General features: G+C 38.9%; 1 protein-coding gene across 1 annotated transcript; it reads left to right on the top strand.

Annotated features, from left to right (window-relative positions):
- The first annotated feature begins 9824 nt into the window (after positions 1-9824).
- Positions 9825-15046, top strand: NCU09496 (C2H2 transcription factor). Its single transcript, XM_952763.3, has 4 exons — positions 9825-9865; positions 9931-10681; positions 10897-14166; positions 14224-15046. Exons 2-4 carry the CDS (start codon positions 10558-10560, stop codon positions 14307-14309), a joined length of 3480 nt encoding a protein of 1159 aa, XP_957856.2. The 5' UTR covers positions 9825-9865; positions 9931-10557; the 3' UTR covers positions 14310-15046.
- Positions 15047-15498: the final 452 nt, after the last annotated feature.

Genomic DNA, 15498 nt, shown 5'->3' with positions numbered 1-15498 from the left:
AGTCTATAGTTAGCTTGTAGGTCCAGCGACCGGGCAGCCGGGCACGTGCCAAGGTACGTACCTAGGCATGCCAGTGCCTCTATCGGGGGTGGGCATAGCTTACAGCTATGCCCAGTCTATTTTAGTTAATTAATTTAATTATATATACGATACTCCCGTATTAAGTCCCGGCGCTACAAAGAGAGACCCTATTATTTTTAATAGGAATGCCTTTACTTCTTTTATTTTAATAATTTCCTTCGAGGGCCTATATCCTTATAATCCTTCTCATCTATAAAGTGTACCCTATACTATCCGTTAATATATAAATAAGGCGTTCTAAGCTTCCTCTCGTTGTAATAATATTTCTAATAATTGTTTATAACCTCTTTAGTGTTCTTTAAATTTTCCGTATCTTACTATTCGTTATTATAATATTTATATCCTTTCTATTTAATATAGTACAAAACTTTGCTATTAACTTATTTATAGCTAACAATTTTTTCGACTTTATAATAAGGGCGTTCGTTATTTTCCGAACTACTCTAGGAGTCCTTAATAGGTTTAGGAGGGGGAGTAAAATAATTAAAAGGGTTATTATTATTCGGAGTAAGAATTAAATAAGCGACCGAAATTATAGGGTATATCTTTATACTTAGGGGCAATGCCAGTTTGTAAACTAAACGTCTAATCTTCTAAATAATTTTAAAAGGACCCGAATATTATTAGGATACTTTGTATAAAAGGCGGCCGGGTAAATAATAGCTATAATAAAGCTTTAGGAATACTTTATTACTAATATTAAAGTCTACTTACTAATAGTTAATATTATAGCGAAATTTAGCGTTGGTAATAGTAAAGTTTATAGCGAGTTGGGCTTCCTGGTGGATATAGTCTTTAATAACGGGGTTATTTTTAAGAGAATAAATATTAGTTCCAATAGTAATATTTAAAGGACTTAATAATTTATAGCTAAATAAGTATTCGTACGAAGAAGTTTTAATACTCTTAATAAATACGCTATTGAAATACTATTAAAGTAATAGAATAATTAATAGCTAATTATATCCTAGTTCGTAGCAAAAGGCATAGAAGCGAATAGTAATTTTAATAATTTAATTTTTATATTTAATAATTCCGTTATTTAGGGGGTAATATATAATAGTTATAAGTAGTTTAGTACCTATAACGGTCTATATTCTTCGCTAATATACCGAAATAAATTTGCAATTGTAGTTAGAGATAATACCAATTGGAAATCCCTAATTATATAATAAAAACATTCTAATTGTAATAGTACCTTATTCTTCAATTATATAGGTTTTATATTTAGGGATTAATAGTAATTTTTTAAATATTTTATTAGTAACGGGCATTATAGTATTAAAAGTATTATAGTTAGGCATTTACTATAGGGTATTTACTAAAGATACTTCGGGGAGCCCTATAATAAAATTGATAAAGACGATACGTATTAGGAGAGTTTCCTTAAGTTTAATTAGTTAGTAATTGCTAATAGGGGGATTATAGTTAGTTTAATTAAATTAGTAAGCTAGATAGTATTTAAAATATTTTTGTATTTGGGTAATTTTATTAGGGAAGGAGAGGCCTTATAAATTGTATATTATTTAGTTGTAGCCGAAATAGTGTTTATCGTTGTAAGCGGCCTCTAGTACGTCTTTAATATATTTATTAGGAATATAGAGATTTTTAGTACCGTTTACTTACTAATTATAGATTAAACTATCCCTTATAAAGAATAGATAGTCGGGCTTTAAAAAGACAATATCTCCGTCTTCGGAAACCCTCTTATATTCTAGCTATTTCAAATATTTTAGAACTTTAACGAACTTTTTATCGATTATATAAGCTACTACGTACGATTTGTATAGTTTAGGGCTTATTTATACCTCTAAGAACGTATATTATATATTATTGAAGAAGTATACCCTATCCTCCGTCTAAATATTATTAAAGATAAGTATACTATCGGGGTTGCCTACTTTATTACTTCGAGCCTTTAAACGATTTAATACGTCTAGAATAAAATTAAATTTACCGGGGATATAGAAGATTTTTAATTTATATTCGGAAAAGTAAATTGAAGCGTTAATAAGCCGGCGGTTAATATAGTCTATTAAAGTAGTTTGTAGCGAAATTTACTATATAATTCCTTTTGTAGCCGAATAGTCAATTAATATTATAATAACCTAATTATAGGAATATAGCTAAGTATAAAGCTTCTTAATAGCCTATATAAAATAAACGACTTTTAATTCCAATAGACTATATTATATTTCGGCTTTAATAAGGACTTTATTAAGGAATATAATAGGGAGTATTTGCGAAGATAGGATTAGCGTACCCTCGGTTTAAATATAATCTTCTTTTAAGTGAAATATTATAATTCCGAATCTTTACTTAAGGGAATTATCGATTTAGAGGAAGACTAAGTAATCTAGGTTGAAATAGTATAGGATAATACCCTCGTTATAAATAATACGTTAAAGGGCTTCGAATATAACTATTTCAACTAGGGTTAATATATAAGTAGTCTTTATATAGTACACAGCGCGTTTAGCCGGCTTACCTATTTTAACGCGCCCTAATTTACGCCCTTCTACGAGGAGGGAAATTTTCTAGTTTTAAAATAGTTTAACGAGCTAGGTATAATAAAGTATTAAGTACCGGAGGAAACTAGTACTACCGATATACTATTTAAACGCCTTAAAGGTATTAGGAAAGATTAAATTTTTAAATGCTTAAATACGCTCCTTAGTAATTAATAAATTAAAGCCGTTAATGTAAAACCCTAAGAATTCGATGCTAGGGTAGCCGAAGTAGGATTTCTTAAATAATAGGACTATATTTTTCAATACGAATAAAGTGAAAATAGTATTTAAGTACTTTAAATAATTTTCAACCGAATTTAAAGCGTTAATAATATTGTTAATATAAATACAATAATAATCCTTATATTTTTGTAAAAGTATATTTATAAAATACTATATATAAGTAGGGGTATTTTTAAATTCTATTTAAGCGATTGTAGGTTGTTCGAGCCTTTAATAAGTAATAAGGGTAAAGCGGTCTTAATATTTTTATTAAATACTAAATTAATAAAAAAATAAAACGGCGTTAATAATAGTAATAATAACCTTTTTACGTATAAAAGCAATAATTTTGCTTTATAAGGGTAATAGGTAGTTATTGGGAATAGTAAGGTTATTAAGGATCTTAAGGTCGATAATGGGTTTACCCTTAGGATTATTCTTAGTTTCTTATTAAATAATAAATATAGGATGTGTAAATAGTATTGCGTGTTTTACCTAGTCTATTTTACTTTGCTTATAGAGAGAATCGAAGATTTTGTTAATTACGGCTTAATCTTTCTAATTAATAGGATATATCCTAGCGGCGATTTTATAATTCTATTAACCTTTAATTAAAGGGACCTTTATTATATTCTTATTAAGTATATTTATTAGACCTCCTTCCTTCTATAATGTAAGGAATTGTTAGGCGAGCTTCGCTAGTAATTTCGAAATGCGTTTATTGCCGGTGAATATATAAATACCTTCCTTAATAATAATTTTAGGCTCCTTATCGTCTATACGGATACTAAAGGTAAATTATTTATCGGGTATTGGTTAGTTAATTCGGTCGGTCGGGGTGAATTCGTAGGTCTTGGTTATTAAATTAATTTAAATTGTAAGAGCAAAGGTATTGAGATCGATATTGAGATTTACGTTAGTTGGTACCGAATATATTTAATATATTATGTCTATAGCCTGGGCGATAGTAAGTGAGGGATTGGATTCTATAGTGTTGAGGATCTGCGTAATTATAGCGGTCTTATAAATGTCTACCTAGGATGCGGGACTATGCGTTCTTCGCTAAGGCGGAGAATGACCTTCTTTTCGGTTACGACTTTCCTTAAGTAACGGTTAGGTAATTTAAACATTTCGAAGGCAGTATTGAAGTTATTTTATAGAAGACGAACTTCTACTTTGTAATAGTTAATATATATTTGATGGAGGTAGAGGAAGGAGTTTGCTAAAAGAAGGTTAAACTCTAATTTATTAATAACCTATTTAGCTACTATAATTTTAAGTAGTGTAATTGTACCTTTAAAGTCTTTACCGGGTAAGTATATTATAAACGTTACCTATTTATTAAATTTAGTAGGTTTGCTACTAATTCCCTTAACCCTTATTGTATAGTCTTTAGAAATAGAATATTCGAATATTTTTAGGAATAGTCGGCTAATAATAATCTTCCCAACTTTAGGGTCTATATATATTTTAACTTCCTCTATATTTAGGGATACCTTCGCTATAATTCGAAGGTAAGTAAAACCGGAGAGGGGTTCTATTTTAAAGAGTTCGTCGGTTTAGGGTATTGTAATGCGAATAGGGATAGTAACGTACGAATTAGTATAATATACTAGGTTAACGGAGGGAGCCGGCGCAGTACAAATATTAAAATAAACGAATAATTAATTTTTAGATTTAAAGGCAGTAGCGTACTTTTTACAATTATAAAAGGTATCGTTTAAGTAAATAGAAGGTATTTTATTGTAGCGTTAGTTCTTTATATTATAGGTCGAAGTGTAGTTATCCTTTAATATTATTAAATTAAACTCTATTAAGTACTTAAAATAAATTAATTCGCTATTATATATATAGTAAACCGAATTATCCGAACCGTATTTATTAGAATTATTTCCTACGAAATTAATAAAGTTAGAATCCTCCGTTTAATTTTCCACAACGTAGTAAGCGTAGTCCTTAATTTTATTTTTATCGCTATAGTTACAATTATAGTTATAGTTACAATTGTAATTACAGTTATAACTATAGTCGTAACTACGGTCGTAATTATAATTAGAGCTATAGTTGTAATTAGGAGTATAAGTATCGCTACGACTGCTATTATTATAATTATAATTGCAATTACAATTGCAGTTCTATTTAATACCGGCGTAATTATTATTGTAATAATTATTATAATTATAATTATTATACTTACTTTTAGTAATTGTAAGGAGGATAGCTTTAATTTTCTTGATTTAGCGAAGGTACTTCTTAATATAATTGAAAGAGGGGGGGGTAGGAAGGACGGTCTTAATATTAATGCTAAAGTTATTCCAGATTTAGACTATAATATTATACCAATTATTACCGCTTTTAGATAGAATACCTATAGTGTAAGCGAGTTAAAACTACTTTAAGACGTATATAATTACAATATTCTCGTCCTTATAAATATTATATAGGGTAAACTTTCCTTTATTAAACTTACGGGTTATAGTAGCCGAGTTGGGTATAAACCTCTCTACTAAGGCGGTAATAAAGGTAGTTAAAGAGATATAAAATTTCTTCTATTTATTAAAGGTTAATTAATTGTTCTACTAAAGGTAGATAGTACCTTATAAGAATAAGGGCTATAAGTAGATTAATTACCTTTTAATAAATTACTTAGAATTAATTTCGATTAAAGTATTAAAGTAATTAATAAATATAGTAACGTCCGTATAAATAGTTTAAGTACCGGATTTAATTATACTTATATCTTCGGGGTTGTCCGTAAATAAATTAAAAATACTAATATCGTTATATTTAAATTTAAACTTAGTATTATTACTATTATCCTCTTCATCTACGTAGGTAGGAACGGCGCAACGACGCGGGGGAGTACGACGAGGGGCGTAAATATTAAAATATCCGAAGTTAAAAGTATTATTATTATTATTATTATTATTATTATTATTAAAATCGTTATTAGGTTCGCCTAAGTTTATAATAGTATAGGTACTAGTAGGGGGAATAGGGGGGCCTCCGCCTCTAGCCTTATTAATAGGGTTAGCTACAACAGGGATAGTATTTCTAATTTTATTAATTTTACTATAGTTAGTAATATTCTTAGCGGTTTTTTTTACAATAGCCTTACTAACTTTAAAGGGGGAAAGATTAGGGTAAGCTACTAAATGGATACATTTAGCGTAGAGGTTGTAGATTTTTTATAAGTACCTTTTATATATAGCGGCTTACTTCTTTAATAGTTTACGAAGGTTGAAATTACAATCCTTAATATTATTAATAAATTTAAAGAAATTCTTTTTATTAATATTAGTACTGTTATTAAATAAGTTAGTAAAACGCGGGTCGGGAGGGATATTAGAATCCTTATAGGTAGGGGAGGTAATATAAATATAATTATATATATAAATTAATAAATTACTATTATAGTTGGCGGTAGGGTAGGGACGAGGATATAATTTAGGGATTAGTATATTATTAATAGGAATAATTTCGCGGATCTTTAAATTTTAATATAAATACGGTAGGACTTCGATATAGATAGTACCGGCTACCTCGTCTATTTCGTTAAAATCTTCGACGGAGGACTTATAATAAATATTAGGTCTAGGGTATAAAGGGCCTTCGCTATTATTATAATTTATTTAAATAAATTTAGCCGGGTTAGAGTAATTAAATTTTAAATTGCGATAAATAATTATAATATCTAAATCCTCGGATTAGGCGCCGAGAATATATCCAAGTCGGTCGATTACCTTCTCCTTACCCTTAAGTTTAACAAATTTAATAATAGCAGCTAAGAATTTTTTATAGTTATTCGCTATATTAGTCTTAAGAAGGTTAATATAGTCGTCCCTCTTACGAGCGGCGGCGGTATTCTTCTCGAACTAAATATATACTTAGTCTTTAAATTATCTTATATTTAAATTTATATTCTTAATTAAAATATCTATATAATTTAGGCGTTTCTAAATTTTTTTATTATTAACGTATTTAAGTATATCAAAGCCTTTATTAGAGTTATTATTATCCGAATCGTCATCGCAACCGAACGTAGCGGTATTATAGTTATTATAGGGAAATATATATTTCTAAGGGGAAGTTTTAGGAGGCGTAAGGTTCTTGGGGGGGTTAATAATTAAAGACTTTTTTAAAAGGGACAATATATTTATAATAGTAGAGATAATACTACCGATAATATTAAGCTTCGCCTAAATTTACTTAGTAGTATTACCGGGGTTATTAAGCTTTATTTAAATTATATAAACCTAAGTAATATTACGAATCGAAGCGTCGCGTATTGAATTAATAGGCTATAGAATAGTAAATTAATTATTTAAATAATTCTTGTTATATATTGGGGGAATTGAGATTTTGCGAGGCAAGCGATGTATTATTACGGGGTCGGGGGGAGGAGGGTCTTCACCGGCTATAATAATAGTAAATAATTGCTAGGCGATGAAAATTAATATAAGTCCGTCTTCCTACAATTATAAATGTATTTAAATATAGAGATTAGGGTAAAAGTGAGGGAAATAAATAGGAGGCTATTACTAAGGGTACTTTAAATAAGCGGCCGATAATTCTAGAAGGGAGGAGAAAGAGGGAATAATAATTATTTTACAACGAGTAGAATCGCGGGGTTACCCTTCGCGTCGAGGATCTTAAGAAGCTCGGATTAGGGTAGTATAAAGGTTTTTATACACTCGTTCGATGCAAGTCGATACGAGCGTAATAATGTAGTATAGAAGCGACTACGATTGCTATTTCGTAATAAGCAAATTATTAAAGTTGGGGGATATAATTGTAGGATCGACGTCCTATATAATAGAAGATCGTTCGATCGGATTAGCAAGTTTCGCAATAAAGGGAGTTAGTAAATTTACTAGAGGGTGCGAGGAGTATATTGTTTATAATAGTTATTGAATATTTAATTATAATTACTATTTAATAGGGTAATATAGGTATTTTTAAATATTATAATATTGGTGTATATTATAATATTAAAGAAGAAGATGATAGAGGAAGAAAGGCCTGGCTGGAGGCCGGCCCGCACGGGAATCCCTTTATAGGAATTCCCTTATCTTATCGCTGGTCTATAGCTAGCCTGCAGGTCCAGCGACCGGGTAGCCGGGTACGTGCTAAGGCACGTGCCTGGGCATACCAGTGCCTCCATCGGGGGTGGGCATGGCTTACAGCTATGCCCAGTCTACTCTAGTCAATTGATCTAATCATACATGCGATACTCCCGTATCAATTACTTCGTATAGCTTTACTTCTAAATTACACTTTAGTACTAAGAAAGATAAATTACGGATATTACTTACTTTTACAATAAATGATATTAGTGATGACTTTTTTAATATATAGGTAATTAAGAGATTTAGGGAGCCGTATACGTTAAGAGGGTTTAATTAGAATACTATACAAATTGTTTAGAGAAATAATAACGCCGCCTAAATAATAAGGAAAATTATATAAGAATAGCTCCGATACTTTTATATTTATATTAACTATAAAAAGCCTAGAGAAAGGGCTTTTTTGTCATTCGATAATTTCTCTATATATAAGTTTAGCATTAAACTTTCCCCTCTACCCCTTAATATTATTATTAAATTTCTTCCTTTAAATAGTATATTCTTATATTAATTAATAGATTAGAGGGTAATGAATAGTTTTAAAGTTTACTATTATTATTACTTTTTATATTGGATATATAATTAATTTATTAATACTTCTATTATTAAGGAGTATATTATTGAAATGAACTTTAAATAGGTATTGAAATTCACTTTATAAATCTGGTACTTTGAAGTTAAATTTGAAACTATTTTGAACTGTTAAATTAAGTCTATTATCTTAAGTATTAATATTTAGGTATTTAGAGTTATTGAGTAGTTGCCGTTAGATGTGAATGTCCTTTTTGAGTAAGTTAATGATTATGTCCCTATACGAGAACGGATAAGTTTCTTCAATTTTTTGAATCTTAAAGACGAGAATGAGGTACCCGTAGAGTTAAAGATAGCGGAGGAGGTACTTAAGAGTATTATTAGGGATTGGAAGGTAGAAAATAACTAAGGTAAGACTATAGAGGAGGCCGAGGATAACCGCTTATATAAACTAGTAGTTATACTTTTAAATAAAGAGGTAGTGTAGCGTTTTAATAATATATTAAACTAAGCGTTTAAAAAGGATTGCTTTAAGTTCGAGGAAGTTTAATAGCTAAGGCGGTTAAAATAGTGAATAGAAGGATAGCGAAATAATAGGAAGATTTAAGTTACGATTGAGGGGATGTTGTAATGTAGAAAAGAGTAAAAATATATGGGATTTTAGTACTTTTGACATGGGGTAACCCCCAGTTGCAAAACCCCCCCTTTTGCAAAAATTCTGGGCTGCCCGCATTAGTTGCAAAAGGGGGGGTTTCTACTGTACCTAGGTACTCAGCTCCAATCACCATCGAGGATTCTCCACACAGTGACACACCTCGTTAGAGCTACTAGTAGTTAGAGCCTCGATGTTCCTTCACCCAGTTCCTCCCGCACCATTCCTCTACACACAGTGATTACCACCGCATAGTACCTACCTGCTACCCTATTACATACGACGGGACAGGAACATGGAAGCCAGTACCTAACCTGGCTGGATGAAGGGTCTCCAATGACCTGTCATATCACGGCATTTCATTCATCCAGTCATCACAGCTTCCAAACCAAGTGGAAGTCAATGCCAGCCGAGCCGATGGAGACGGATTCTCGAGGTCGTTCACAGTGGGACACGGTCACAGTACTCAGCAGCAGCACTCACTTTCACTTCTTCTTCACTCAGTAGAGGTAAGTACCGTAGGTGCACAGTGCAGTGAACTGTGAACTGTTTTGTCCGTCCCCCTCCAGGCGTCCACTTTTGCCCCCCCGGCCCAGCATTTTGGCCTTTTGCTTTCTGCCCCTTCCACGCCGCCCTCACCACGCCGTCCACGTCCCGTCTCTTTCCTTCCACTCGAGTCACAGTTCCGGTCGGGTCTGGCTTCGAAACAGCCGATCAACAGAATTTCGCCTAACAATCATCAGGTTCGAACAACACCAAAAATAATATCGAGCTACGGTGAAACAACTGAACTAACAGACTAGGTAAGTACCTAGATATCTAGTCGAGACGGAATTTTGAGTTGACGCCAGCCGAATTGCCATCTGTCTGTTTTTGTTGTTGTTATTGTTGTTGTTGACGTCGTCGCAATCCCTAGCATGCTGCCGCTGATTCGGGGCGCTGTACTGTTATTCTCTCGGACCACCGCTACCACCGCCGCCGCCACCACCACCACCACCACCACCACCATTAAGACGCCCACCTCAATCAATCCCCACCACAACCATCTCTACTACTAGCAACTCCCATCATCGTCGTCAAAGCTACAGCCCGCGGTCAGATCTCCCAAATAACTGCCCACTTTAATCAGACGAGATATTCTGCCGTACGATATCCAAACACCAGACGATTAGGTACCCATCGATCTCGCCTGTCATCGGCTAATACGCTGCTGTATCTGTCGGGCGGTACCTGAACCAAAACAGCGTCCCCCAGCCCTCTTCTACAGCCGACTGAGCTTCGCTGCTCTTCCCTTTGACAACAACCCAAACAAGCATTTGTCGCCTCGATTCTCTCCGTGCCACCCGCACAAAGCTTGTTTGATCCATCATACTACCAACAAGCTTTCAATTGACCCTGTATTGCCCGTTCCCCTTCTTCCTCTTTACCGCACACAATGCCCCTCTCGAGCGACCCCGCCGGCAAGCTCGAGGTCGACACCAACATGTCCAACAACTCGACAACGTCGGCATCCCCATCGCCGACCAGTGGGAAACCTCCCGTTGCTGGTGATGAGCCTGGTATGCCCAACACATGCCCCTCTGCTGCTTTGCTGCTTTACTACTTTGCTTACCACCCCTCCGCGGGATCGCCTTATCCATTGCTGCCTACTTCCATGCTTTTCTTGAGCCCTGTCAATGACCATCAATCGTCGCGTGGTCTTCCCATTCCTCTTGGACCTTGAGCTGCTTGGCTGACCATGAATGGCTGACTTTGAAAGCCGCTACCATTACAGTGAATACCCAAGTCCCCGCTGCTCCTGCCAACAACTTCCCTCCACCCAAGACAGACAAACCCCGTCCTCACGTCTGCGGAACATGCCAGCGGTCCTTTGCCCGTCTGGAACACCTCAAGCGCCATGAGCGATCCCACACCAAAGAAAAGCCCTTCGAGTGCCCAGATTGCGCGAGATGCTTTGCCCGCAGAGATCTGTTGTTGCGGCACCAGCAGAAGCTACATCAGAGTACCACCCCATCGTCGCGTCCTCGCAATCGCCGCGAGAGCACGAGCGCGCCTATGGCCGGTGGTAACAACCGGGTCCGCAAGAATAGCGTCGCTGGCCCTGGCCCCAATGCTGCCGCCCAAGCAGCAGTCACTGCTGCCATGCGGCCTCGAGCAAACACCATTAGTCACGTCGACACTACGACAATGCAGTTGATCGCTGCGGCCAATGCTCAGGCGGCCAGGGCTATGCCATCACAACACAGCCGACATCCCAGCTTGGCTGGCTTCCCTCACCACAACTTTGATCATCACGCTTATACCGGGATGGCCAACGCCATGGTGCAGCGCGGCGTTCCTCACGGACTCCCCAAACTGGAGACTCATACCATGAACGGCATGGACTTCTCTACGGGCTTGAGGACAGCTCCCATTATGCCCTTCAACCCAGAGTTCGACTTCGGGGACCCCTCGATGCTGTTTAGCCCGGCCTCGACCATCAATCCCAATGCACTTCATTACAGTGATTCGCCGAACCTGATGGGCGTAGACCCCTTGTCTCCCTTTCCACACGGGCTTCCCGATATGACAGGCGGCCAGCATCTGGATGATAACTTTGACTGGCTACAAGGTTTTGACCAGCAAATGTCCTTCAACAACGATCTTCACGACCATGTCATTGACCGATCCTCGCCTTCGGCCATTAGCACTGCCAGCCAGAGCGGCATCAGCGACGTAATGGTGGATGGATCGAATCACCGCGCTCCCGCTGTGGAGACGAGCTCGATCTGGCAGGGCAGTATAATGGGGCCCCCGCAAATACCCAACTCGTTTTCTCTCGGCGACATGGGCAACACCGTATTCCCCGATCTCTTGACCGGGGTCCCCCTTTCGCCGCAGCCCGCTCCATCCAGCAAGCATATTGGCGATGCCTACTTTTCGACACCACCGTCCTCAATGAACTCGCTAAGTCCCAACATATTCTCGGGCCTCAATGGTCAAAACATGAACAATGCACTGAACAATTTCGGTGCCGGCCCGGAGACGCCGTCGTCCATGAATGGTAGTACTCATGGCACCTTACCCGTCTCGACAATCACTGATTCAACAAGACATGCCATCCTAGGTGCCCTGACGGCCTCCCAGGCTTCCCAGTTCGGAGCTCGAAGATACTCGTACGCGACAACCAGCAGCTCCCCGTTGTCGACACAATCGCCGACGACAACCACCAGCACCGAGCTCCCCAACACCCTCCCGAACACCCACGACCTCCAACGATACGTCAGTGCTTATTTGCGATATTTCCACCCACATCTGCCGTTCCTCCACATACCGACACTCTCGTTCGACGTTCCCACGCTCCCGGTTAACGGACAGGATAACGGTATTGGCGGAAGCGGCTGCCTTCTCCTTTCAATGGCGGCGATCGGCGCCCTCTACGAAATGGAGCAGCAGATATCGATGGATTTGTTCGGTATGGCGAAAAAGATGATCCAATTATACCTTGATGAGAGAAGAAAAGCAAACGTTAGGAAGGCAGATTTCCGACGACCGTCCATGTCGGACCATACGTTACAGCAGCAGGAAAACCCGGTAGAGACGCCCGTCTGGCTTGTTCAAGCCATGCTCCTCAACGTCATTTATGGCCACAATTGCGGCGACAAGCGTTCCGGCGAAATTGCGTCAACCCACGCTGCCGCGCTGGTAAGTCTGGCCCAAGGAGCTGAGCTGCTGAACCCGATCAGGATCGAGCCCAGCGTCGATGTCGATACGATGGATATGGATGTAAGCTGGAATGCGGCAGAGGTGGAATGGCTCCGCTGGAAGTCCATGGAGGAGAGGAAGCGGACGCTCTATACCGTGTTTATTCTTTCTAGCCTCGTGGTATCCGCTTATAACCACACGCCAGCCTTAACCAACTCCGAAATCTTCCTCGACCTCCCATGTGATGAAGAGTTCTTTGCTGCGGATTCTAGTCAAATCTTCCATGCTCAGGGTGGCGTCGCGGCCGCAAACCATAACCGGATGACGTTTCACGAGGCCCTGGGGGCACTCCTCCAGAGACAGAAAGTGGCTTCAAGGTTGGCGGACGGCAACGATTTTTCCACCACTAACCTTCCGAAGCCAAGCACGTTTGGTTGTCTTATTCTTATCAATGCCCTGCACAACTACATTTGGGAAACTCGCCAACGCCACCACAACAAGGTTTGGACGAATGAAGAGACTGAAAAGATGCATCGACACATTGAGCCAGCTCTTCGCGCGTGGAAAGCCGTATGGGAGAGCAATCCCCACCATAGCCCAGAACGTCCAAATCCGTTTGGTAAGGGGCCGCTGGCCGCTGATGCCATTCCGTTGCTTGATCTTGCCTACGTCCGTCTCTACGTTAACTTTTCTCGCGTCAAGGAGAAGTTTTGGCAGCGGGATTGGGATGGCATGGCAGAGGAGCTGGCTCGCGGCTCTGAGATAGTCCAACATGCAGAGCAGACCCCAATCGCTATCAATCTTGCACCAGAAGACGCGAATACCGCCAGGCCTGAAGCCTTTTCCAATCTCAACCTCGGCCAGTCGCCACTTGCTATTACGAACAACAGGTCCGATCCACGGAGAGAACGCCATCTCCGAAAGGCAGGTTTCATTGCGGCTGATTCGTTGCTCAATGCGGACAAGTTCAATGTAACGTTTGCCGATGCGACCGCTCGCGAGCTGCCTGTGCAGTCAGCCATCTGCACGTTTGATTGCGCACAGGTTCTGGCTGAGTGGGTTGCCACGCTGCAAGACCGCGTTGGGCGATACCTGGGGATTCTTGGTCGGGACGATGTCGACCTAAAGGAAGTGCCCGCGGTGGTTCTCCTGGAGGACGATGACATCAAGCTGTTGGGTAAGATTCAAGAGATAATCCAGCGGGCGGAGCTCAAGATGAATGCGGACCAGACGTCTCATGGTCCCAATGGCGATGGTCTCAACAATGTCAACAATGGTCAGCGGGATGAACATATGGGTTATGCAGCCAAGATACTGCGGATCACGGCGTATCTCATTGACAAGGGCGCTGTGTGGCCGGGTAAGTTTCATTTCCCGCCAGACGTAATTGAGAAAGCAAACGCTAATCAACTCTTAGTAACCCGTTTGATATCCTCTTGTCTCGAAACCCATGCGGATCACATGCGCGCGCGCGCTGAGAAGTCCGTTGCGGCCATGGAATAAACTGTTGACAATGATGGCATCAGACACCCGTTTGCTACATTTTCGTATTTGTCACGGCAAATACTGTTCCGGCATACATGCTTTCATGAGCGTTCACATCCAAGTTCATCATTACGGGAGCAACTTTCATAACGTTTCAATAAGATTCGATGGTGGACAGGACAAATACGAGTCGACACTGGGAAACAATCTGGGAGGTCGGACAGGCTTAGGAAAGGGGCTTGTGGTCGAAATGGGTCATGGGGAATGGGGGATGGAACTGGGATTGTTGGGAGGCCACAAGGATGACAGTGATGGAATTTTCAAGAGACATCTAATGAGGTAATGACGGCGTTTTTGGTTTGGTTATGTGGTTTTTCTGGTACTCTGGCTCTCCTCGGCTTAGGTTTCGTGTACATTCTTGTACAGCCATTACTTGACGAGATACCGCGCGACAAGCGATCCGTGGGTTGTGTTTATCGTTTTGTCATTTTCAAGGACTCGGGGTTTTTTGACAGCGGTGTGTTTTTTCCTTTCTTTTATGTCCCTTTCTTTTGTCCATATCATCTCTTTTTTCTTGTTGCGAGATGAAGGACAATGCGTGGGCCTATCTGTTTTGATAGGACGGCGAGAACATGGCGAGACAGACAGGCACTTTAGTGAGGCTGCTTTTGAGCGGTTTTTGGGCGCGTTGAGCGAAGACAGGAAAAGGAGCTGAACCAAAACGAGAGTTTAAACAGACAAGAGGAAGGACAGAATGGGAAAAAAAAAAAAAAAAAAAAAAAAAAAAAATGACGAAAAACAAAAAAAGGCCATGTGGAGAAAAACGGGAAAAAAAAAAGGTCTTTTTTACCCTTATGGTTGACTTGGAACAGCACCAGATCGGATCGGGATCGAATGGTTCGAGAATGTGTTGAGTTATTCTTTGGAAACCTAGATTGCAAGTTCCACTTTCTTACGGTAACTAGCAAGCAAGCAAAGTACAAAAGGGTTCGGTGTTGATCAGACTGTCCTGTCGGTTGGGGGGAAAATTGACAGGACGATCGTTCGCACTGATGGGAGGAGGGAGGATTGCGAACATGATGCATAGATATCGATGAACATGGCAACTTTGATTGGTAGTGGGAAAGTAGGTAGTAAGTAGATGAAAATACGACTTTGATGTTTGGTTCTTTGTTTATGTGGTGCGGTTCCGGGCACTGCTGCTGTT

This window comes from Neurospora crassa, linkage group III (assembly GCF_000182925.2).
Source record: "Neurospora crassa OR74A linkage group III, whole genome shotgun sequence".
Lineage (NCBI taxonomy): Eukaryota > Fungi > Ascomycota > Sordariomycetes > Sordariales > Sordariaceae > Neurospora > Neurospora crassa.
The sequence above is the reverse complement of the archived record's forward strand: the minus strand, read 5'-3'. Positions and strand labels throughout refer to the sequence as shown.

Excerpts from the sequence above, each read along its gene's own strand:
- NCU09496 (XM_952763.3), top strand. The coding sequence starts at position 10,558 with ATGCCCCTCTCGAGCGACCCCGCCGGCAAGCTCGAGGTCGACACCAAC. Across the intron at positions 10,682-10,896 it reads CGTTGCTGGTGATGAGCCTG|TGAATACCCAAGTCCCCGCT; the intron begins GTATGCCCAACA and ends CTACCATTACAG. Across the intron at positions 14,167-14,223 it reads CAAGGGCGCTGTGTGGCCGG|TAACCCGTTTGATATCCTCT; the intron begins GTAAGTTTCATT and ends ATCAACTCTTAG.